This window comes from Carcharhinus amblyrhynchos, chromosome 4 (assembly GCF_965287045.1).
Source record: "Carcharhinus amblyrhynchos chromosome 4, sCarAmb.v2.hapA, whole genome shotgun sequence".
In the NCBI taxonomy this organism is placed as follows: Eukaryota; Metazoa; Chordata; class Chondrichthyes; order Carcharhiniformes; family Carcharhinidae; genus Carcharhinus; species Carcharhinus amblyrhynchos.
The window spans coordinates 86,832,520-86,859,016 of record NC_137327.1 but is presented as its reverse complement, the minus strand read 5'-3'; the positions used below and the strand labels follow the sequence as shown (position 1 = coordinate 86,859,016).

Sequence of the window (26,497 nt, the reverse complement as noted above, 5' to 3'; positions counted from 1 at the left end):
TCTCACAGATGGTGGTGAATGCCTGGAACACGCTGCTGGAGGAGGTGGCTGAAGCAGATTCAATAACTATTTTAACAGGCATCTGGATTGATACATGAATAGGTAGGGAATAGAGGGATACGGACCACTTAGAGACAAGAAAGTATTAGATTAGAGAGGCATCTATTTTGGCACAGACTTGGTAGGCCAAAGGGCCTGTTCCTGTGCTGTACTGTTCTTTGCTCTTAAAAAATCATAAAAACACTTTCTTCAGCTCCACAGGTAACTCATCAAGTTTATAACATGTTCATAATATCACAATTCTTGCAAACTGTAACACAGACCCTCCACTGGGATCGCCTTGCCTCATAAGATCCCCCACTCAGCTCCCCTTCTCCCTGGAGCTGCCAGGTTGGCTGTGCCAAATGGGGGGTGGGGGTGTGGGTTACTAGCATCTATGGACCAAGCACTTGTCTTTGGGGGAGGTCAGAAATTGGAAAACAAATTCAAAAAAGGTGAAGGTAAAAAAAAAATCAGTAATAGCCAGCACTGTATCCGCTTGCTTTTAAAAAAGGTCAAACATTTGCAGGTTTCACTGGTAAAGCATCTGCACTCCAATCCTGCCTTTTCTACCTGTTGAATTGCAGACTTCAATTTCATTTTCCGCTTTGTCGGAATATTTTCTTCTTTTCCTGAAGCTCCTTCACTGGTTTCATCAGTTGAAGCACTTAAAAGAAAAGCAAACACACAGTGAGATCACAGCTGCTGCCGGGCACATGAGGAGGCCACGTCAAACCAAATGACTGCGTATTCACCCCTGTGCCACCATGCCACCGCAATAGAGAATAAATAGCAAGAGACCATGTTCTGTAGTAAAGGTAGCATTAGCTGCTTGACCCATCAACAATTCTATAACATTACTTTGAATTCCTACTGTGGTCTGCTTACAACATAACATTTCCCTGGCCTGATTTGGAAGGAGGCCATCATCCTGAGGCACACCCTTTATTTTCCTTTTGGAAAACGAAAGGCATAATGATAACTTGAACAGCTCTTCAACATTCCTTAGTATCATGGAAAACCCAGTAGTAATGCTGCACAAGGTCACCATATTAGTCGTATTGAAGCCAAATATCTGCCAAATGGCTGAAGAATAGTTTAGGTCGTCTGCAGACATGTCATGAAAATAAATCTTGTGACTGCCTTACCCAAATATTGATAAAAGCCTGTGTTAATAAGGGTGTGGAGATATACCTATATGTGCCACTAACAGCCCCTCCGCTTGCTCTATTTATCTTGGCAGCATTTGTCTATTTATCTGCATCGAGTTACTCAAGCGGTGAATGCAAGGGTGTTATGCAAACAATACAGACTCCAAGAAAGATAAAAAGACATTAATTGTTAATGGTTTGTTTAGGAGGCAAAGTGATAAGGCTACAGGGCAAGGTGATCAAATTTTCATACATCACTAACTATACAAACCTCACTATGAAAGCATTTAAGAAAGCAGGAATAGTTGGATGTACCATAGAATACTAGAGCACAGAAACAGGCCCTTTGGCCCCTCTTGGCTGTGCCGAACCATTTTTCTGTCTAGTCCCACTGACCTGCACCTGGACCATATCCCTCCACACCCCTCTCATCCATGTACCTGACCAAGTTTTTCTTAAATGTTAAAAGTGAGCCTGCATTTACCACATCATCTGGCAGCTCATTCCACACTCCCACCACTCTCTGTGTGAAGACCCCCCCCCCGCCCAATATTCCCTTTAAACTTCTCCCCCTTCACCCTTAACCCATGTCCTTTAGTTTTTTCTCCCCTAGCCTCAGTGGAAAAAGTCTGCTTGTATTCATTCTTTCTCTAATTCTTAACGTGGCAGCTACCTATGCAAGCAGACGGGTGGATTTTGATGTAGTTTATCAATAACACACATTGTTGCACAAAATCTATCCTTGTGAACACAATGCTGTTTTAAAGTGCCAAGCCAATTTCCGACTTACCTGACTAACGTGAAATTCAGTTATAACAAGGGCTTGCAGAATTTTTAATGAGTATTTAATGATCACAGTCTGCAATCACACCAGTTGTCCTTACATTATGTATGTGTTTGAGATTCAAATTTATTATTTGGAAATCAGAGTTCTTTGTTTTTCCATAGCAGGTGAAAGACAGCAGTCTTGACTTAGTGCGTGTATTATTTGGTTTGCACACTACATAAACCATTTGATAATTAATAGGCGGACACAAACGTGGCTCTGCACAAGTCAAAGCAAAACCATCTAGTGTATCACATGCCGAAAGGATACAAGTTTACATTTCACAATTCCCTGTATTACAATGTTCTGACTCCTCAAAGATCAATTGGGAGTGAACAGCATTCCCCTTCGGCAAGGTGGGGGTGGATAAAAAGAAAGATTTGGAATGAAAGTCAACCTAGGCTGATCTTTGGGGCAGAAGGTGGAAGTGGGTGGGGGTGGGGGGGAAGAAAAGGAAAGAAACACAAGGACAAAATAGTTTTATACATAAATGAAGCTCCAGATGCCTTTATTATTTCCTTTTTAAAGTTTATTTATTAGTGTCACCTGTAGGCTTACATTAACACTGCAATGTAGTTACTATGAAAATCCCCTAGTCGCCACACTCTGGCACCTGTTCAGGCACACAGAAGGAGAATTTAGCAAGGCCAATGCACTTAAATAGCACGTCTTTCAGACTGGAAACCGGGGCACCCGGAGGAACCCATGCAGACACAGGGAATGCGTGCAAACTCTGCACAGTGACCCAAACCGGGAATTGACCTGAGTCCCTGGCGCTGTGAGGCAGCAGTGTTAACCCTATCTGTGTATCCTATTAACAGAAAGGTGCAATTTGATCGATAATAGCCCCAAAATATTGCACAAGTGTTAAAAGGTTAAATATCCTTACTCATCATAGAGCAGAATCCTTGTCCTAGTCCACCATTACTGAAAACAGGGGTCACATTGCAGAGAGAGCCACATGGCTGACTAAGAATTAACATGCTATTCCTGACTTTGATCGATCAAACCCATTCAAATGGCTTGTTCTTTTTTTAAAAAACTTCTACTAACATTGATACAGTCTCACAAGAATACACAATTAGCAACCATTCTGCAAAAAGCTTTAAATATGTTGCTGAATTGTGACTGCTCTTTTTTTTATTAGTGGGCATCTGAGTAACAGCAATGCAGCTCTTAAAATATGACCTTTTTGGCTAAATTTAAAAAATGGCTCTTTACATTATTAAGGTTACCGACCCCTGTTCTACCAGCGATTGGAAACAATGTCATGGCATATTTGAAAGTTGTAACCTGGTATCTTCATATTTTATAATTTGAGAAAATTCTGGGATGGGCACCGGTGGAGTCAGATGAACTTGCTGTGATTCAGTCTTCGCAGTGGTCTCTGGAAGCAGAAAAAAGAAATGCTAACAAACATTCAAAAGGAAATACAATTATTTGCTCAAAAACTCTCTCTCACCTCCTCCAACCATACTTATTTTCCAAAAATACAGTGGGCTTGAGCAATATAATGCTTAGTAATGGCTGCATATCAGGGAGGAACAGGGTTGGGTTGAGAGATCTGATATTAAGCCATCAGCATGCGCTATGAACCATGTACAAAACATCAATTACTTTAGTAAATACCAAATATTAGCCATTATAAATATCAAAAATTATATTTCCAATGAAAAATATTTTATTGAATATTGAATAATTTCATCCATCCAGCAATTCAAAATGAAAGACAACTCGTTATGCATCTACTCTTGCAGATATGTAATCCTCCTCACAGTTCATTCATTTAGAATCCAAATCTAGTACAAATAACAAGATTAAACTTCTGCAATGTTCACAAGGTGCAGATTTGCCACTATGCCAACAGGTCTCTTATTTAAAGCCACCCCACTGACACTGAGTGTGGCAGAGTTTAGTACACAACTCCTTTCACCTCAAGAAACTAGATTCAAATCCAGCCCAGACTGATGGGATAAAAGCCACCTCCCCCCTGCCAGCTGCAAGAGTATTATGTTTCTTGCAGTCTCAACCTGGTTCCTAGCACACTTAACAAATTGTATAAAACTCCACCACATTAAGCCATGCTGCCAGAGCACATCAATGACAATAATGTAATAATTTGATGGATGTTAGTATTGAGAACAGAAATAATTCCCACAAAAGGGCTTTATGGAAATATGTACAAAAATATACGATTGCAGGATTTTCCAGGATTATCTACTCGTGTGTGTGTATTTATCTGTGTAAGTAACTTGGTCTCATCTGATCTTTTTCCCTCCCAATTTTTCCCCCACACAGCCAATGGCATTAAGTTTCTTGACAATTCTTGTTACTAATTTGTTTCTCATCTCCCCGAATAAACAATATCTGAACCAGCCGAATACTGTATTTGATTCCTCTACATAGATTATGGACATCCCCCTGAATCTGGCATTTATATTTTAATTTTCCTTCTCCACTTAACTTACTTCCATCTGATTACATTGTTACTATTAAAACAAGGTTGATTTGTGAATCATCCACTCCCAAAATCAATCCTGTGGGAAAATCCATCTCAGGATTTTGATTCTTCCATTTCAGTTTAGAGAGGTCATCTGATTCCCACAGAAGCACAGGCCAATCAAATTATGGGAAATTAGTTAATATTTACGTTGACATGGTTACAAAAGCAAATCAACTTTCCAGTTGACGATTGTCAAGCAGAAAAAAAACTTAAAATAGTATCCCTAATCTGTCTAGCCTACTGGTATGTACCTAAGCGAATAGAAAGATTTTTCCCAAGTGTCCTTGGCACGTAACACATTAATGCAAAAGGTATGTTTTGCTGCAAACAGTGATCTGTATCAAAGTGCTCTGTGCTGGTGAAACAGAACACCATTCAATCAATTAGGCCCATACTGGAACTGACTGAGGGTGCAGGACAGCGAATAAACCTGAATTGCTCAATTAAGTCCTTCCAAGTCAGAACACCAAAACAAAGGTGCAAATCTCCTTTATTGAAATCTCAATATATCAGGTATAAAAAGTCCGAAAAGCAATCGCTGAGTTCCTAGCATCCCATTTGCTGTGCTTTTTCTCCCATTTCATTGGAATATAGGCGATGCTGTTATATATATCAATGCGAGTGAGAATAGGGGACAGGGGATAGGGGAGAGTAAAGCAAGTGAGCAAACAAAAGCAATCGTCAATAATAAATCAAATCAAGTGAACGTGAGCAAGTGAAAATGAAAATTCTTACGTTAAGAATTTAAGTTTATCAATGACACAAGTGGTCTTACATTAACACTGCAACGAAGTTGCTGTGAAAATTCCCTACTCGCCACACTCTGGCGTCTGTTCAGGTACACTGAGGGAGAACTTGGCACGGCCAATACACCTAACCAACACGTCTTTCAGACTGTGGGAGGAAACCGGAGCACCCAGAGGAAACACACACAGACCCAGAGAGAATGTGCAAATTCTGCACAGATGGTGACCCAAGCTGGGAATCGAAACTGAGACCCTGGTGCTAACCACTGTGCTATCATGACTGGGCAAATGAGTGCAAGGTTGAGTGAGAGGGAGAAGTAAGACAGCATAAGAGAGAGAAAATGAGAGAAAAAAATAGAAAAATAGAGGGAAGGTAAGCTACATAATCTGGAATCCTGTTGAAATTGATATGAATCAACACTCTGGAGGCAAGAGAAAGGTATCTTTACCCGTGATACAATTAACACAATGGATGACAAATGCACATTTGTGCTAATTTCTGACACCATTCAAACATAAATAAAAATGAAAATTAATATAAACAAAATTTTATTTCCTTTCTAAATAGGGGCTCATGCTGGGGTGGGTTTACCAGTATTCTAGGATTTTCCTCAAACATTCAGGAATTAAAGGTTTACCTCCTAGATACTGCACTATGTAACCCAGGGGAACAGCTGTAGGACAGTGGTTCTCAAACTGTGGGTTATTGTCCCAACTAATACCACAGAAATAGCAAATGGAAGGGCTGAATAAATTACATGTGCAGAACAGAGCAGGGACAGGTAGGGTAACAAAGGAACATAGGACTTAGGAGCAGAGTAGGCTACTCAGCCCATCGAATTGGCTTCACCATTCAATAAGATCTGTCTGTTCTGGATATGATCTTAATGCCACTTTTCCATCTGCCCACACTGACTCCCTTATTTATCATAAAATTGTCTAACAGCATTGCCCTGTCGCTATAGCTTTCAGGCGAACAGAATTCCACAAACTAAACTCACTCAGAAAAAAACACATCTCCTTCTTAAAAGGGAGAGGCCTCTTGTGTCTCCTACTTCTACTTTGCCCCTGCAAGAGGAAACTTCCTCCTAGTCTCTATCCTATCCAGTCCCACAAGTATCTTACATGTTTCAATAGAATCAAGGGCAGCATTTTCCTCCCGCTCCCTGATGCGTTTCCTGGCAGCATAAGGTGGTGTGCTGCTCATTCACGGCAGGATCTTATGGTTCCACCATCGTCAATGGGGTTTCCTGTTGGGAAACCCATGGCAGGGGGTGTGCCATTGGCAGGATTATAAGATTCTGCTGGCGTAAATGCCAGCAAAATTTTGGCACATCTCTTATTCTTCTGAGCTCCAATAGATACAGGCCCAGCTTGTCCAAACATTCCTCATAGGATAACCCCCCATCCTAGGTATTAGTAACCCTTGTCCGAACTGCATTTATATCTTTTCATGAGAACAAAACACAGTACTCCGGATGTGGTCTCACCAATGCATTTTACAATTGCAGCAAAACATCTCCACTTTTACATTCCATTCCGCTTGTAATAAATAATAACATTCCACTTGCCTTCCTAACCACTTTCTGCACCTGTACAGTAATTTTCTGAGATTCATACACCAGGACACCCAGATCCCTCTGCACATCAGAGTTCTGGACTCGCCATTTAAATAGTATTCTGCTTTTCTATTCTTACAGCCAAAATGGACAAGTTCATATTTTCCCACATTATACTCAATCTTACAAAGCTTTGCCTACTCACTTAGCCCATCTATGTTCCTTTGCAAGTCTCCTTATCTCTTGTTGACAATTACTGTCCTATGTATTTTAGTGTCATTGGCAAATTTAGCTGCCATATATTTGGTCCTTTTATCCAAGTCACTGATATAGATTGTAAATCGTTGAAACTTCAGCACTGATCCCTGTGGCACTCCATTGGTTTCAGCTTGCCAACCCAAGAAAGACCCATTCATCCCAATTCTCTGCTTCCTGTAAGCTAACCAATCCTTTATCCATGCTAATATGGTACCCCCTACATATTACAGAATCGTAGAATGGTGTACTAACCATTTATATGGCATCTCATAATTGTGTTATGTCTCTGATCAACTCAACTCTCCTGATTGCCATCCTGACCAACATTCCACTCCCTCACTTAAAGAGTGAGATCGCAACAAGAAAGCTCTTAGAGAAGGTCTACATCAACCCAGCCTATCGTTACACGAGCACCTTACCAATCCACCAGCTGGTCATCTCCCATCATTGGCTAAGACCACTGTGCCAAAATGAGATTATATTGGGAAAGGGTTTGGGAAGCACTGCACAAGGGGCACTAAAAAAAACTTGCGCCTCCCCCCCCACTCATTTCCTCCCCCCAACTCCACAGAGAATCTGGATTGTGCAAGCAGAGAGTCAACTCATTCAGTACATTCTGAAGAAAACTAGGGGTCTTCCTAATGCATCTACCTAAGACAGCAAAAAACACTGATTCAACAATCTTGGGGTCTCAAGGCATTTTAAATTCTGTGGTATTAAACAGCAGGAAACATTGGCTGGTTTATACCCAACCTCTAGTCTGGGACAAATCATTAAATCATTAACGTTGAAATAGCCCACGGTCAGAACTCACATGACACTGACTGAAGCAATTCCGTCAGCTTGCCTGTCTGCAAAATGCTGTCCAACTGGTTTGGCGTGTCATGTTGCCATGTACTCTATAACAGAGGGGAATTGTGCATTTGGGACAAGAAGGGATCAATAATTAAATGATGCACTCTAACTATGAAACCAATGCTTTCTGTTCGCGATCCGATTGAACTTTGTTTTTATATCCACTGTAACCAGTATTTTTAATGACCTTTCACCCTATGCTCCCTTTCTAATGCTGATTATCTGAAATAACTATGCTCATCACTGTGCCAACTGAAGATTAGAATCCTCTAACGATTGCCTATTTCTAAATCAATGGTTCCCAATCTTTTACATGTCACGGCGCACCACCATACTATCTATTAAAAAAAATTGAAGCACACTCCTACTTTCTTTGAACTGCCCTCTAGCAAAAGACACGTTTTAGGGCAAATTTCAGCCTGCACTCGCCGTCAGAGAGAATCTGACGTGGGTAGAAAATCAGGACAGAATTGGGAAATGCAGGTTTCCATGTTATATTGTGCATGTGTGATGCCAAAAATCCGATTTCCACCTTAATAATGCTGAGCACTGATAGCTTTGTAAAACTACCACAAAATCTGGGTTATTGACTTGGAAAAATGCAAACAGAACATAAATATAAACTATCTAAAAGGGAATCTTGATTACCTTAAAAACAATTCACAAATAATTTATCTAGTTCATATTAGGTTTAATATATTTCATCAGTATGAATGTTGACTGTTTCTCTCCACAGGTTCTACTTGATCATGGGAATTTCTTGCATTTTTTTCTTATGTCAGATTTCCAACATCTGCAGTATTTTCCTTTCATATTAATATTTTGAGTACTATTACCTCAGATAGAAAAACTAAGCATGAGAAAAAATGTAGTAGCAATTGGAAAGGAGAAAGCTGAAGTGCAGAACAGAAGTCTCAGCATAATGCTAGTCTCATGTCTAGGCATTAGCTAAACAGCATAGGCCATGTTTTTAAATCTCAGTCTCTCGCCTCTCCCAGGGTTTTTGCACCCTTTTTGAGTTTTCACTTTTTGCGTGGGTGCACAGGGCCTTTGTCTTCAGCTCCCAGTCCCATTGGAAAGATACACGTCCATTTTCAATCAGAGCCTGATAAATGTTGGGAAAATTCCATCCAATACATAGACTCTGAATGGAATAGACTTGGTGCTGTGGCAGTGAGATTTGTGGTATAGATTCTCCGGGCATTAAAAGGCAACACTGAGTTTGATAAAGCTATAAAAAAGGCTTATGAGATTGTAAAATTTGTCACGAGGGGCACAGAACATAAAAGCCGCAGATTACGTGGAGCCTATTTAAAAGATTGCTGCCACTAAAGTAGTATGCGGCAGTGGACTTCACTCTACAGGCAAGATATTAAGGCTTTAGACAAGTTGTAATGCAGATTCACTACGATACTGCCTGTGTAAACAAATACAAATATGGAGGAAAGCATGAAAAATGATGTAGATTTTTTTCCCCCCTCAGCAGAAAAGTGATGACAGGCCAGCTGAATGATACGAGTGCTTAAAATTATGAAAAGAACTATCAGATTATGATCTTAAGAAATAGCAGCAGACATAGGTCCTTTGGCCCATCAAACTTCTTCCGCCATATTGTACCTTAACCCTCAACCCCCTTACCAATCAAAAATCTGTCTAATTCAGCCTTGAATATATTCAATGTTGCAACCTCCACTACCTTCCATGGAAGAGAATTCCAAAGACTAGCAATCTCTGAGAAAATTCCTCCTCATCTTAAACAGGAGACACCTTATTTTTAAACTGTGTGCCTAATTTTGATTCCTCAATGAGACTAAACGGAGCGATCCTCCCAGCCCACTACGTTGCTTTTGTAGTGCAGCGGGCCAGGAAACTCTAGCAGAGGCTGTTTCGTGGGCTCCCCAGTGTGTGCCATGGCCTCCATGAGTCTCCCAGCGCCAGATTTCCAGTGTTGTCAGCTCCATGCCGGAAATCAGCAGAGCTGCATAAATTATGCAGATGACATAATTAGTTTACCTACTATTTTCTCTCTAGTGATAGCTTTTATTCCTCCCTCCATTTTGCACTATTTTTGGACGCTTTCTGTGTCTGTTGCTGTGAAAACAGATATAAAATGTCAGACATTTCCTAGTTTCCCCATTATTAATGTCAGAGTCTCATTCTCTAAGGGAATAACACTCAAACACTTTCTTCCTTTCTATATACTTATAGAAGCTTTCACTTTCGGTTTCATAGTTCTTTCCAGCTTTCTCTCATACGCTAATTTCTCCCTCTTTTATTTTAGCCATCCTTTGCTGATTTCTAAAATATTTTAAATCTTCTGGGCTACCACTATCTTTGCATTTCTTCTTCCCCAACTTCTGTCTTCCTTAGTTGGCCACAAACGGTGCATCCTTCTCAGTGTGTTTCTTATTCAAATGAAATAGGTCTTTGTTCAGAGTTATGAAAATTCTCCTCAAAATGTCTGATTCTCTACCATTTTAACTCTTAACCTAGGGGTTCCCAAGATGCCAGTGAGGTCATTAAACCAAATTCTGGGGTTGCAAGTTCTGAGGCAGCAATGGCAAACGTGGAGCTCAGGCCAAGTTTTGACATTTGTGAGGTACCATTAATTGCTTGTTTTTATGCTAGTGATCATGATTTAATCATAAGGCCTGATTGTTTGCTATGACCACAGACTGTAAAAAAGTAGTCTTTTACCTTTATCAGGGAAAATGCAGCAACTTTAACCACCCATCCTGGGCAATCAATGTTTCCTGCAAAATAATCCTCCTCCAACAACAACAACTCTCTAAGTTTCTCACACCACCTCCACCCCTTCCACCATTCTGAGATCACACAATGTCAGAGGCATTAAAATGAGAGTCACAGAGAGAAAAGATTTGGGAAGCACTTTTTAACCCAAATTCCCATTTCATTCTAGCCACTTGATCCTCACGTTATTTTAACTGCTTTTAAGTTGAAGTTACTAGTTTCAGGCCAAAATTTCTCACCCATGCATTCAGATAAAGAGCCTTCAGCTCTATCTTTTTACCAGTTTCCCCTATTCTGATCTTATTTGCTGATGCATTCTTATGTCAGTACATTCTGTTCCTTTATGTCACACTGTGGTTATCATTAACTGCAACACTAACTATTACCTTCTCATTTTTCTTGAGCTTTCCAAGCTTGCCTTCACATAACCATCCCTCCTCCCCTTCCAAACTATTCAGTTCACAGACCACCCTAGAGCCCTAGTCATTTGATTCACCAGGACACTTGTCCCAGCACGGTTCAGGTGACAGCTGTCTCAGTAGTGGAGCTCCCTTCCTCCCCAGTACTGGTACCAGTGCCTCATGAATTGAAACCCATTTCTCTGACACCAACCCTTGAGCCACTCGTACAAAACTACTTAGAAAATTGACGGAGCTGTAGGCTGACGTTTCTGGCTCCTGATGGACTTCATTCTAGGGTCTTAAAAAAGATGGCTAATGAGTTAGTAGGCAAGTTGATGTTAATTTTCCAACTTCTAGATTCTGGAAAGATTACGTCAGAGTGGAACGCAGCAAATAAAATCCCGCTATTCATGAAGGGAGGGAGGCAGAAAAACAGAAAACTATAGGGCTGTTAGCTTGACATTTAACATTGAGGAGGTTATAGCCAGGCACTTAGAAAATCCCAAGGTTTTGAAAAGGTGTCGATTCAAAGATTATTGCAGAAAATAAAAGCTCGTGATGCGGGAGGCAACATTGGTGTGGATAGAAGATTGGCTGGCAGAAATCAGAGAGTATGCACAAATGGATCTGTTTCTGATTGTCAGGATATGATGAGTGGAGTCCCGCAAGGGTGTGTGCTGGGCCTCAACTTTTGACAATTTGTATCAATTACTTAGAATAGGGGAGCAAAAGCATGGTAGCAAAATTTTCAGATGACACTAAGAGAGGTAGCAAATTATGTTGCAAAGAGGACATGAGGAAACTGCAAATTAATATTGATAGGTTGAGTGAGTGGGCAAAAATATCTGACAAATGGAATACAATTTGGGAAAAGCAGAGCATTACAGAAACGGAGAATTAGCACAGAATTCCAAAATGCAAAAGGATTTAGATGTTCTAGTGTACGAGCAACATAAAGCTAGTATGCAGATACAGCAAATAATTAAGTAGTCTAATGGAATACTATCCTTTATTAGGAGAGGAATTGAATATAAAAAGATGTTATGCTTCATTTATATAAGGCACTGGCGAGACCACATCTCAAATACTGTGTGAAGCTTTGGTCTCCTTATTTAAGAAAAGATGTAAATGTATTAGAGAAAGTTTACTAGATTGATACCTGGAATAAGCAGGTTGGCTTACGACGAAAAAGTGGACAGAATCGGTTTACTTCCACTAGTATTCAGAAGATTGGAGAAGGGGTAATTATACTGAAGTATACAAGATGCTGAATAGTCTTGGCAAGGTGAATATGGAAATAAGGTTTCCTCTTTTGGGCGAGTCTGGAACTACGGGACGCTGTTTTAAAATTAGGGGTCGCCCTTTTAGAACTGAGATGAACTCGAAATGTTGTGCAACTTTGGGATACTCTACTTCAGAAGATAGTGGAGAAAGGATCATTGAATATTTTTAAGGCAGAGATGGATATATTCTTGTTAAGCAAGGGAGTCAAATTACTGAGGGTAGATGGGAATGTAGAACTCAAATCATAAACAGATCAGCCATGACCTTATCGAATGACGGAAAAGGCTTGAGGGATTGAATGGCCTACTTCTGCTCCTATTTTGCATGCTTGTATGTTCTTTCCAGTTGAGATGTTACGAATGAAGGGCCATTGAAACAAAGTTAAGTGCAAGAGATTTAAAAGAAGAGGACAGCAGAAATTTCTTTTACATAGAATTATGAGGCTGCTATTCATCTCCAGGTTTAATATTTGAGGCAGTGGCTCGCAACTATTGAAGATTAAAATGGATAGAAAAAAGTGGGGTTGAAGGGAATTGGTGAATAAATTAGAACATGCAAAATAGTTGCTAACTGAGCCAGGTGGCCTGCTCCCATATTGTAACTTTCATCTGCTCTGTCAACTCACATATGCAATGGATCTACAAGAAAGATTAATCATGTTGAAACCAGAAGATGATCTGAATTCATAAAATAATTAGAACAACCTTATTCATCAGACCCATAAGGTTTAAATTTGGATGGAATATTAAATAAGTCTCCCCCTCAGGCGGGTTTAAAAGATCCCATGGCATCTTTAAGCAGCATGGCATCCTAGCTAACACCTTTCTTTCAATCACACTCCAGAAACAAATTGTCTGGTTATTAATCTCATTGCTGTTAGTAGGATATTGTTGAATGCAAATTGGCCAGTGCATTTCCTATATTTGAATAATGACTACAATTCAGTAATATTTAATTGGCAATGATGCACTTTGATATTTCTAATATCACGAAAGGCGCTAAGTGCTCTTACTTTAATTTATATGAAGATATAATTTTAGTATTAGATTTTAAATCAAATTTTTAGAAAAGATAAGCTTCACAAGGCTTGTAGAAAGTATATAAATTACATTAAAATGCATTATTGGTCACTTAAGCATCTTATGTATTCTACAAAGTTAAAATGACGAGGGGATTCAATTGATGCATGGCCTTGTAATTATTTACCGTGCGTTTTGGGTTTTTTCTGCCTTATAGAGGTCTTGATCAGGTCCGCTCCAAGTAAAGAATTCCGGTAACGCTTTGCTTTAACTTCATCAAACCACTGGCCAGTAATTAACTTTCTTCTCTTTTCATCTTGAATGGATTTCTCTGCTGTCCTGAAGCAAGAGGAGAGAGAGGGTTTTCAAACAGCATTCAGGTTTCCTCACATCAAAGCTTACATTCCGGTGTCAGTCTCCTAGTCAAAATGAGAGTGGAGGAGAAAAGGGCAATTCTTTTCTAGGTTTGAAAGTGCATTGCTAAAACTAATGTAATAATCAATTACAAGTTAAAATTCACCAGTCAACCATTGCTATCTTGATTTTAAACTTGAAGACCTCTATGTGCTGGTACACACAAACACTAAGAGTACGTTTCAAGGCCGCGTGCTGATGATTATCATAAGTAGTTCTGAAAGGGTGACCGCGGACCTGTTCATACACAAGAAATATCTTATTAAAATTTCACTTGTGGTTGAAACTAATCTTTTAATAATCATGGTTGTAGCACATGCAATAAATTGGATAATGCTCCCATTAGTGTGTCATTACAACATGACACAGGGTATTATTCTGCTGTAATGCTGACAATGTCTATCAAGGGACAAAATTAGTCCAAGGCAGTAACTCTTAATACAATAGATGGACACAAAGTTTTACAGTTTGATCAAAGTTTCTTCAATATGACGTGCTAGTCAATTGCCAGTTCAGAAGCATCAGTATTTTAAGATTGCTTTCCATTTCTGGCAGTGTGGTATCTATAATCACCTTAATAGCTTATAATAAATCTAATGATGTGCTATTTCACTGAGAGTAGTGTGTGTATTGTGCACCCTTTACAAATATAACACTTCTAATCTCCCCCTTGAAACAGTGTGTGGCACAATTACAGCCAAATCTGGGGAGTGCTTTAAACCACTTACTGAGTAATATTGGCATATTAAGTGTTTTCAACAACATGATTGCTAGGTCAAAGCTGAGAAAATAGAGATAACACTTTTCTGGGACCAGGTGACTGAGCCACGAGCCACATCTTAATTATTTAAACTCAAGTTATTTGCATTGTAATTGATTAATGGTTTAGGACAGTAAGTACAAGCATCTGAATTTTCCATTTGCAAAAGGTAATAAAATAACAGTTTTACATAAACAATGTCTGACCGAGACAATGCTTAGAAGAAGAACAATAGAAGGATTGCCAGGTGTAGAATGTTGTGTGTTCCTCATATCACTGATAAAGGACTTCCAATGAAGGTAGTTTATTCCTAAACTCAACAACTATATACAGTATTTGTGCTCTGCCCGAGATCCTGGGAATAACTCCTCTACTCCCACCAGGTGATCTTTTTGTAATCACCTCCCAGTCTACATCTTCCCCATTTATTCAGGACACCCAATGACATGAGAGATAAAAAGTGTGCTGTATAGGAAACTATACAGGCCTCTGTGTGACATATATAGGGGCACAGATTAGGCATCGCCCCGTTGTGTCTCTTTATCAACCCCGCCTTTTCTGCTAGAAAGAAAGCTGAAATTTGAAAAAGTCAGTTCTTGGCTGAACGGCAATAATGTTCTGGAATCTTGTGTTTGGCTTGTGCCGGCAGTCTGAACATGGATTACACCTGTTGGTGGTGTTGTCATCTTTCTCTGGTCAGTGTTTTCACTATTAGCAATATTGGATGTTTCAGTGTGTTTGGCAGCTGCAGGACTTGCTGCGTTGGCCTCTATAGGATATGCATGTCCACTGATGCAGGGGGCTGGTGCCTAAGGCTGGGTGGCTGAAGTGCCGTGCTATCATTGGTGCTGATTCTGATACTTACAAAAGGTGATGGTATTTGTGTACATAGTGGACACCATCTGAGGTTGCCATTAGCTGTTTGGTTTTGGGGCATTGCTATGTACCACCACTAACTGGTCATGGTCATGTGTAGTCTGAATCCTGACTGTTTCACCTGGGGTTAGAGGGCTAAGTTTATAGGCATCTCAATCATAATGTATTTTGCACCTTAATCTGCACTGCAGGACAACTTCATTGATGTTGGTTTCAAGTTTGGACTGCAGTGATCTCATGCACATTCTTGAGAAGACGCTCGGCTGAGTGAACGCCTGTTCCGCCAGACCATTTGACGGTGTCGTTACTCCTATAGATGAGGTCATGGATTGGATTTCAGCAATACTGAAATCCAAAGTCTCATGCGCGTAAAGTTGTGAAATTCAGCAGAAATGAATTGCTGAATGTTGTTTGTTCATGAGTCTTTGTGGGATGCCGTAAGTGGCCAAGTTTCTTTTAAGCCTAATGATTACTGTTTTATTCATCATGTTTGGCAAGTAATCAAATTCAAACCACCTGGAATATGAATCAACTAAGACTAACTTTTTGTTTGCATCCTACTTGAAGCTGTGGGCTGCTGCGAATGGCCTTGTGCAGCGGCTGGACTATATAGCACGGCACACCTCTGGAGATTTCCTTTCCGTGTCTGCGGAAATTGAGGGCCAGTGTAGTGATTCTCTGGTCCAGTATCTGGATGCTTCCAAAACACAGTAACCTTGGTGAAGTTGTTGTGTCTGTTATCTCTGAAAAGCAACATGGATGCCGAATCATTGGCCGCATTATATTAGCCCATTCAGTATAGTCAGCTCATCTCTGATGGCGAAGAATGTGTGAATGGGGATGCTCCTTGAGGATTCTCACAGCCCCTCTGTCAGTAAAGCCTGCTTGAGTTCCTGTATTTAGTGAGAAAACAGCTCTATTGTCATAATATCTATATCTTTCTCATGATCTGCCTGGTCCATAGTGGGTATGAAGTCTCTGGAAAGGGCATCAGCCAAGTACAGCTCTTTGCCACATTCGTAGATGGCATTGAGGCTGTAGCATTGCAACTTTATCAGACAACTGTGCAGATGAAGTATGGAGAGCTTCGTTAATCTAGTTATGATTCAGGGGCATTGCTGAAATCCATTCCATGACCTCATCTACAGGAGTAATGACACCATCATCCAATGGACCTCACCAATGATTTCTGCTTCATGGCTACTGGTATACTTCTCAGGGCACAGACTTGGCGGGATTGAATCATCTAGTCTTGTGTGATGTAGGATTTCATTCTGGCAAGCAAAAACTAGAGCAAGGAGCGCCTTTCTGATCGGTGCACAGAGAGTCTCAGTGTCAGTGAGGGCACACGAAGCAAAGGCTATTGTCTATCATTCTGGATGCAGACTACAATGCTGGGAGGCATTTGCTGACACAAGTATAGGTCAACATCAAAATATTATAATATTGGTGGGATTGGGAGCACATGTTTGAGTTTGTTGAAGACCTAGGTGTGATACTTTTGCTAGTACCATTTGACATCCTGGTGGAGAAGATAACAAAGAGGTTCAGTGACCTCACTATGACACGAGATAAAAGGTAGAAAGATAATTTGTCATACCAGGAAAGTGCTGTGTGTCGGCTGTACACCATTGGCTGTGAGTGAATGATCCATGTAAGGAACCTGGTTGACCCTGAATCTGCATTTTGTCAGGTTAAAATGGTCCTGATTCTGTTAAGGACAAGATGCAGATATGTATCATGGTCCTACATTGTACGATTCCAAACATGGATGTCAGCAACAATGCTCTTGAAAACTTGGCCTGCAAAGAGTTGCTCCATGCACCACTAAAAGACCTCGCTTCCAGTGGAGATCCCACAAGGCATACAAAGAAAATGAAATATTCCTACTGGAGACATGTGGCTACTTTTGAGGATTCCTCATCCAGCAGGATTTGCCAGATCCCACATTTCACATTGAGAATGCTGAACATTTGGCACGTCTGCTTCCTCCAGTTCCACTGTCTTCATAGGGTGATGTGGTCTGAGCAGCATTTTATTCACATACACTGGGTCAATACATATTCCGAGTATGCCAGCTATTTTTACTGTCGCCACCATTGCTGAAACCCATTTCATGGCCTCATCCAGAAGAGTAATGACAGCTAGTGCCATCATCCAATGACTTCTGCTTCATGGCTAATGGTACTCTTCTTGGAGCACAGATTATCGGTGGTATATCTAGTCTCATGAGACGAGATGATTCTTCATTACAACATTGGATAAACATAGAAAGATAATTTGTCATACCAGAAAAGTGCTGTAAGTCATGCTTGTCTACAGGAATGATTATCTATTATATAGCCTTTATCTTGTCTGTTCACCATAAGCCTCAAGGTATGTCTAGGTGCTAGAGTCAGGTGCTGCTTATAGTCTACTTCCTGTAACTTTTGGCTGGTAGCACATTATGCTTTGCTCCAAAATCAATCTTGGCCTGGTGAAACACGCCATTTACAGGTCCAGGCAGTGGGCAATCTAGGGGGCCATCCATCCCGACTGCCTGCCCTTCAACTGTGGCTACATTCACGGCCAGGTGTCCCTGGGGAGGGAGCAAGCGGTATCCACAGTTGACACCTTCCGCGCCCGTTGGGCACCGCAGAGGCTGGGGTGCATTTATAATCACATTTTAATTTGATGTTTTCAAGTTTCCTTTGTACTTTGATTTTGTTCGGGCTATTCCCCTTCCTTTTGGGGAGCTGCCCCTTTTACTACGTCCTGATCTAACTTGAGTTTGTTTATGTGGTTTGACCTTAAGAGGCCAAAATCAATCTTGACTTTTAAATCTGGCAATACTGCTAATTATGTTAAGAGTAGTGACAATCTCACTCTTTCCTGTGATATTATCAATATCGCAGTAGTGTTGTGGGAGGCTTTGTAGCTTCACTGCTACGGTTGAATTTCAATTCATTCACCTTACCGATATTCCTAGCCCTGGAGGGTTGGACTGCTGCCTTGTTGCTGATGACAGAGAATGGCTGTTGTGGTTTGGATAGTAAGAAGTCTCACAACACCAGGTTAAAGTCCAACAGGTTTATTTGGTAGCAAAATCCACTAGCTTTTGGAGCGCTGCTCCTTCGTCAGGTAAGTGGGAGCTCCCACTGACAGAACTCCCACTTACCTGACGAAGGAGCAAGCTGTCCTGGTCAGTGGATGCTGGCCACTGTAGTTGGAACAGGGTGTACCCTTGTACTGCAAATATTTTGGTTTCCTACCTAAAATTCTGCTTCATTTTACTTTGTTGGCTACTTATAACATTAAGCCTTTTTCTCACAGCAGTTGCTTACGGACTAGAAGTCACTATGTATTCACAAACTAATCAGTCTGCGATTAGGTTTTTATTGAGAGTGCTGAACACATTTCTTTGCCAGTATTTTTAGGGTGGCTTTATAGGATGCACTGACTCATCTGCTTTCTGGTTTGTGAAATTGGAAACATGTCTATCCAGGATTGGATTTTTTTTTAAACTGGGATTCAAACGTTCTCAAATCATTTCAAGATTACTTTGGGGACTTTTTTTCCTTCTCTGGCTGGAAGACAAATGACTCAAATTTTCAATAGTTTCGGGGAATGTGAGATTTGATAGGGTAAAAGCCTATACCTTTTGTGATGTGTCAGAGAGTGCGGCAGTAAATACGCTATTCCTTCTGGAACTCTTCAAAACTACCTGCAATATTTTCATCAAAGACAAGCGGGTTGATGCAGCAAAGTCTCTGTGACATGCTGCCAACTGTCGATACCATGTAGAATGTCACATGTTATTCAAATCACCAACATCAAAGACTTCCAACAAAGGTGATTTATTCCTAAACTCAATAGCTATTTATTCCTAAACTCAATGTGCTCTGCCAGAGATCCCGGGAATAATTCCCGTGCTGTCACGTGACCTCTTATGTAGCCATTCTCATGTGATCAACACTAAGATACCAATACTTTGGACAGAATTCTCCACATCGAATACCATCACTGGTGTTTGAAATGGGACATCTTTGGGAGCAGTCTCTGTTGGAGAAATCAGTACAAGCTGCCAACATGACTCCTTTAAGTGCTGAAATTTCTATGGACTAGAACATTTCTCAAAAAGCTCGATAATCCAGTAGTACATGAGGAAATGCACTGTATGACGTGAAGCTGATTGATCAAGGTGAGCAAATGGCAGCAAAACACAGGCACACAACATCAGATGAAAAGTTTTAGTTAGAGCATCACAATACACTGCCAACATTTTTGAATGCTATTTATCAAGACTACTTCTGGACATCTGGAGTTGGCAATGGATTTATGATAATTTAGGAAATTGAGGATGAAAACTAGGAAAGAGCTTGTAATGAATTTTGATGACTAAAACAAGAAAAATTGTCACAGACCAAAGCCTGGGAGCATTCCCATACATTTGGAGCTCTCGTAATATCTCAAGGGTGACAAGTCTACACCTGCACATAGGTGTGGTTGCTACATTACAATACTGAGCAATTATCAGCACAGACTGAGTTACAGTTGTTAGGTGAATAAATGTTGATAAAACAAAGGTCTTACTTGATTCGCTCATTATCTCTTTTCTTGAGTTCAGCATCTCTCTGTATTACACTCAAGACTGCCTGATATTCATCCTCCGTCAGGAAGCTGAGGTCCAGGTGACTATCCATCACTCCCTTCATTCCGTTCTCCAGTAGCACAGGGTGAAGGTGGGGGAGGTTACACAAAGCACCGCTACTTCTATTGGATTCACAGACAATATTCAACCCAATCCTGCACGATCAGACTTAGTTGCACAAGCAATTAGATAATAAATCTCAGCAGTGGTTCTTCAAAAAGTATCAAGTTCTCTCCTTGCTTGCAGGACTAGTATCAGAATGTCCACATCCAGGAATTATCAGACGCTGCTTCAGATGAAAGAGTCTTCAATCGGAAGCTCGGTAGATTTCCACATCCCGAGTGTGCATGCATCTGCAAATTCTGCTCATCAACAGATCCAGAGGCAACATAACTGAAAGCACCTGCAGCAAGAAAAAAATCACTGTCACAACATTGACATATTAGACTGGTATACTGTGCCAAAGAGATTGTTTCCACAATTAATATTTATATCGCACCTTTGAAACACAATGAAACATTCCAACTCCTACTATATACGCCAGCCAGTTGAATCTGATAGGCATCTTTAAAAACAAGTAACTCTTGGCACCTTTGTTATTTCCTCTAGTCTTTCTCGAAGAAATCAACAGCCATTCCCAACAGGACAGTGAACAGAATGGAGAAATACTTCAGAAGTCTCCAGTAGTAACATCAGGCATAATATTTTGTCCAGATGAACGAAGATCTCACTGGTCTTAGAAAACTTTTAAATTATCCAGTAAACACTCCTGGCATGCCAGATCAGAGGGGCAGAAACTCTGCGGTTACTCCTTGAAGATTTTACACCATGTGTTTATATATTTTGGTAAAACAGTTGGAATATAATACCGTTACGAGTGCCAGTTAGCTGGCATTGAATACAAGAGGACAATGTGACAGGCATCTAATTCCAAGTCTGGTTGTTAAGGAAAACAACAGCCCGTTTCATGGGGGAAAGGGAAGTAAATAAAGCACTTCAAGTCAAAAATGCATTAAATTTGAAGTACTTTATCAAGTTAGAAGTGTCACTATTCCCATACACTATGTAAAAGAAGGCTATTACCAGGGTTTATGGAGAGTCACATTAATCCATCTGACTTTATTTTGGCTGGGAGGTTGGCATGCTACCAAGCCTCTTGTCGGAACGATGCTTCGCAAAATCCACTGGTTTCAAAGCGTAGTTGGGTGTGATTCGTCTTCTGTCCTTAAGGAGGAGGAGGAGCAGTGAAAGGGTGGGGTGATTGGAACACCAACAGTAATAGAAACAGGCCTGTAATCTTACTTCATTGTCTAATTGGTTTGGTAAGTGTTGCCTCATCAGAAAACTTTCCTGAACTTAGCTTTAACAATAGGTTGCATTTTATGAAGAAAGCTCCAGACCTGAAGCTGAATCTGAAAGTTTCTCACTCACCTGGCAGTAGTACCCAGGCAGACATGTACCTGGAGGTGGCCAGTTAAATGGCCATCCCCAGTGAGGACAGCTGTCTGTCCCCAAAGATCTGCCGACCCAATCAGAGCACTAGCAGCTCAGCAGAGCTGCCGTGAGCAGTGGCCATTGCCACAACTGTATCTGAGCACGAGAATGCATCGATAGCTGTGCACCCTCAAATACAGGTAACCACACTTTGGGGAATGCAGTGGACAAGTAGTCTGGGGCATCCAATGATTGGGGAGGGAATTTCCTGAGGCCAGACAGTGCTGTTGCCATGGGCACGGCCATTGCTGTTGGGAGACCCCTCATAGGCCATGAATTGCCCAGAAAAAGAAGCTGCCCTCCCAGTCAAGTGGGAGACCATGAGGTTTTACAAGATGGTCTCCCCACACAGCAGCAGACCACCACAAATCGCTGGTAGAATTCCCACAGAGGCTGAAAGAGGCTCTTAAATCATTTAGTTGGGCTCCCAGCCAAGGGCCGATCTGGCAGTTTTCCCATTACTGGCAAAAGGCACGATAGCAGGGATGCACCAGGCCTGCCACCCCACAACATTTTACCAGCCTTGCCATCTCAGAGCCCATCACCAAAGGGCTGTTAAAATTTCAGCCAATATTTCTTTTAATTCAAGGAGGACGTCCCATCAGTTCCTGAATAATTCCTTGTCATTGTAATAGGACCAAATTCACAATGAGAAACTTGTCTACGATGAATTGAATAAATGCTTATCCAACTTATTCGGAGGAACAGCGCACTACGCACAAGGTTCAGACATTTCTTCTTAAAATATAAGAAAAAAAACCACCATTCTGACAAGATCTTAAAATGATTCTGAATTGAAGGTGAAAAATCTGCATGAGTTTCCCTTATTTGTCTGCAGCTGTTAAAAACCAGTGGGGCAGGGTGACCAGAAAGCAGCAGGACTGCACACAGACCAGCTTTCAGGTTTTAACCAGCCTTTTGAAAAAAATATGCCTGTCTGGTACATTTCTTGTTGTGATTGCATGCATGCAAGAAGAGGTATAATAGTTAAGGAATAGATTCCAGACAAGAAGGGTTTGATTAGTTCCTGATACAAAGATTATTGTCCTTACCAGCTGTAGGTAAACCCACGTGTTGCATGGAAAGCAAATAAGTCGCTGCACGCAATACAAGGGATCGGCACTTACATTTTTTAAAAACTCAAACGCGTGCCTCAACTTGATACTCTGAAGACCCACTGCCTTCCAAATGAGAAAATTGCTAACAGCAGAGCATTTTTGTTAAAACAATTTTTTTGAAAATTGATTTCCAGGTGCAGAGTTTTATGAAGTCATTTTTATTTATGGAAACTTATTTTTCTTACGGCTGTACAAGTCGGTTCGCCTACTAAGCAAACAATAGCTGGCATTAGCCAGCAGGCAGGAAGATGGAGAAGTTACACCCAGTAGGTCAAAAGGGACCAAAGACAGACACAGTCCCATTTTTCTGAGGCACCTCTCCTTATCAAAACTCCCCTCTCCCTCCACTCCCCCCGCCCCAATACCTCTGTCCAGAGGAACCCTCAAACCCCAATCTAAAGTTATTGCACTCAACTATATAAAAAGTTAAATCATGGATGGCAGAATGCATTATTTCTCCCTGTCACTATGAGTAAGTTGTTTTACACATTGAAAGAGTAGGCTCACAGATATGATATCCTTAAATTTCCATCTAGGATAGATCCATTCAGCAGCCGTCTTAATCTTCAGGCTACATGTTTGATAAACTTTATGGCACGAGAAAGGCAGCCCAGGAAAAGATTATTTTGGCCTCGAAGATTTAGATCTCCATTCCCCTGCCCATTGTTAATGGTCAGTAGGGAGGAACCAGATTGATTTTTTAATAAAATTAACAGCAAAGCTGGAAGTGTACATGAAAGTGTTTAAAATGAATAGAGTCTGCTTAAACTCATATTATAGTTCCAATTACAATAAAATCTTTCATTACTATCTAATGTGACACTTCCATCAAAGGCATACAGCTGTTAGAAATATATTTTTACATATAGGCAGGACACAAGAAGCAAGATAAGGAAAGGGCACTGAAGATATTTACTTACTGCTGTAAGGTTAAGCAATTCAATAAATCTTTGCAATTGGAAATTACAGAGGACATTCACCATGATGTTGCCAGAGATGGAACATTTGAACTATAAGAAGAGACTAGATTGGCTTTAGAGCAGAGAATGCTGAGGGGGGACATGGTGGAGATGTGAAAGGTTATGAGGGGTTTGGACAGGATGAAGAGGAAGCAGCCGTTCCCCTTAGTTGAGGGAGTCAATCACAGGGATGCATAGTTTTAGGGTAAGGGGCAGGAGATTCGAGAAAAAAATGTTTTCATTCAAGAGGGTGCTGATAATCTGGAATTCACTGCCTGGAAATGTAGTGGAGGCTGGAAACCTTACAATGTTTAAAGAGTATTTGGACAAGCACTTGAAATGTCACAACCTTCAAGGATATGGGAGAAGTGCTGGAAAATTGGATCAGCACGACTTTTGGTAGATGTCAGTGCAGAGTTGATGGGCCGAAGGGCCTTTTCTGCGCTGTATAGCTCTATGACTAATTCATCAAATTCAAAAACAAGAAAAGGGGTAAGAAATCAAATAGCTCCAATTTGACCTCATGGACTTTGGTTTCCATGCCAACACTGATACATTGCATGTGATTTATTTAGTTTCATTCTCCGCGCTTAATCTTTAGTGAAAATCCTCGTAGTTCATTTAATGCCAAAATCTTCACAAATAAAACTGCTATTGGGCAAGATAAGAAGCATGAAACCAGAAGTCTGGCTCAAGAAAAGAACACTGTGGTATGGTCTGGCATATTTTCCTTCCCACAGGGAATTCATGACCCTAGCTGGATTTTACAGCTAATTTTTCCTCTTGTTCCAGCCCACAGATTTAAATCATTGTTACTGAAGGGGAGAATGGTGGAGAGGAAATGTGAAAATAAAGTGTTATAACAAAATTGCTTATTTTCTCCTCTTGCCCAAAATGAGAATTGTTCTGTTGCAAGAGATCTGGTGCCAGAAAGAAGCATGATTCTGTGACTGTTTCTTTAGAAAAAAGTAAAATCAATTTAGACACAACTTCTAGCTGAGCTACAGATTGAAAAAGTGGTCTCTTAAAATGTTAGGTAGGGTTTTTGTTATACATTAATGTGGTTAGCTCAATTGTACAGCAATGATAAGAGAATGAGAAGGTTGCCACATGAATGAAAGGATTTCTGTCAACTCCTCCAACGTCCATTTATTCTACAACAGCAAAAGGAAGTAATAAGAAACCTCAACTGAAAATTGCACACTGGTGGGGTGGGTAGGATTTTTTTTTCAAAACTCCGGCATGGTAGATCTTGTACTAGAAGCCAAGTAGCATCACAATCTGCCAACTCTGAATTCTTCCAATACATGAGATACCCACTCCGGTGCCCTATAAAACAGGCTGTGCCAGAAGTCATCAGGAGCAGACTCACTGTCAATTTTCCTCCCTCAGTAGCGAAACTTTGGCCCTGCAGAGCAAGCTTTTATGGCCAAGAATTCAGGTAGTCCTCTCTCTAGATGTTTACTGTGCAGAGGTCAGATAAGGAAGATGCACCCTGCCCACCCCCCATCCATGCCATTGTCGAAACTTAAATGAATGATGCTACCAGGGAGCCCCCTGTTCCAATATGCCAGCAAATAGTTAATGAGTTCTGGAAATCAGGGCAAATGGGGAAAAAAAAAGAAAGGGACTGGAAGAATCTATCCCATCACCTTCATGACTGAACAATAACACTTCAGACTTGCATTCTGTGAAAACCATTGCGCCACTACATTTTGCCACAAGAGAAATCACTTTTTCAAAAGGCAGCACATTTTTCCCCTGCTACCAAGTCCAACCATGAACAATACTTTTAATGTGCAAGCGCTGTTGCAGAAAACAAGAGAGTACATATGAAGGTGATGTTAAATTCTAAATTTAAACCACACTGAACGCAGTGCAGTGTTCTGACATTTGACTGCACTGCATATACTCTTTGTTCAGAATTTTTCAGATTAGGTCGTTCCTAGTACAAAGTGAAAACAGTGGTATAGTGGCAATGCTACTGGACTAGTGATCCAGGAGCCTGTACTAATTCTCTGAAGACAAAAGTTCTAATCCCACCATGACAGCTGAGGAAATTTAAATTTAATTCATTACTAAATCTGGAATAAAGATCTAGTCTCTGTAATGATGATCAGAAAGGTACCAGCTCATTGGTGAAAACCCAACTCATTCACTACTGTCCTTGAGGGAAGAAAATCTGCCATCCTTGTCTGGCCAACCTGCGACACCAGGCCCATGGCAATGCAGTTGCACTCTGAAATGGCCTAGCAAGCCACTCGTAAGAACAAAAGAAATAGGAGCAGGAGTAGGCCATCTAGCCCTTCAAGCCTGCCCCGCCATTCAATAAGATCATGGCTGATCTGAAGTGGCTCAGTTCCACTTTCCCGCTTTCTCCCCATAACCCTTAATTCCCTTGTCTATCAGAAACCTACCTACCCGTGACTTAAATATATTTAGCGAGGTAGCCTCCACCACTTCAACGGGCAGAGAATTCCAGAGATTCACCACCCTTTGAGTGAAGAAGTTCCTCCTCAACTCTGATCTAAACTGCCCCCCACTTATTTTGAGGCTGTGCCCTCTAGTCCTACTATCCTTTCTAAGTGGGAAGAATCTCTCTACCTTTACCCTATCCATCCCCTTCATTATCTTATACGTCTCTATAAGATCTCCCCTCATCCTTCTAAACTCCAATGAGTACAGACCCAGTCTATTTAGTCTCCCCCCTCATCTCCAGCATCAGCCTAGTGAACCTCCTCTGCACTCCCTCCAAGGCCAATATATCCTTACGCAAGTGCGGCGACCAAAACTGCACACAGTACTCTAGCTGCGGCCTCACCAGTGCCCTGTACAGTTGCAGCAAGACCTCCCT

General features: G+C 40.9%; 1 protein-coding gene across 3 annotated transcripts in view; it reads right to left on the bottom strand.

The window, feature by feature from the left end:
- The window catches only part of LOC145342168 (synaptotagmin-like protein 2), a 95,671-nt gene that overhangs the window by 48,873 nt on the left and 20,301 nt on the right, over positions 1–26,497 (bottom strand). For all 3 annotated transcript variants that reach the window (XM_080187464.1, XM_080187466.1, XM_080187465.1), the window contains exons 2-5: positions 20,015–20,475; positions 13,580–13,731; positions 3,310–3,403; positions 613–706 (exon numbers count right to left, since the gene is read on the bottom strand). In XM_080187464.1, the coding sequence (XP_080043590.1) occupies positions 613–706; positions 3,310–3,403; positions 13,580–13,731; positions 20,015–20,136 (462 nt within the window). In that variant the 5' untranslated portion in view covers positions 20,137–20,475. The remainder of the gene's footprint in view (positions 1–612; positions 707–3,309; positions 3,404–13,579; positions 13,732–20,014; positions 20,476–26,497) is intronic.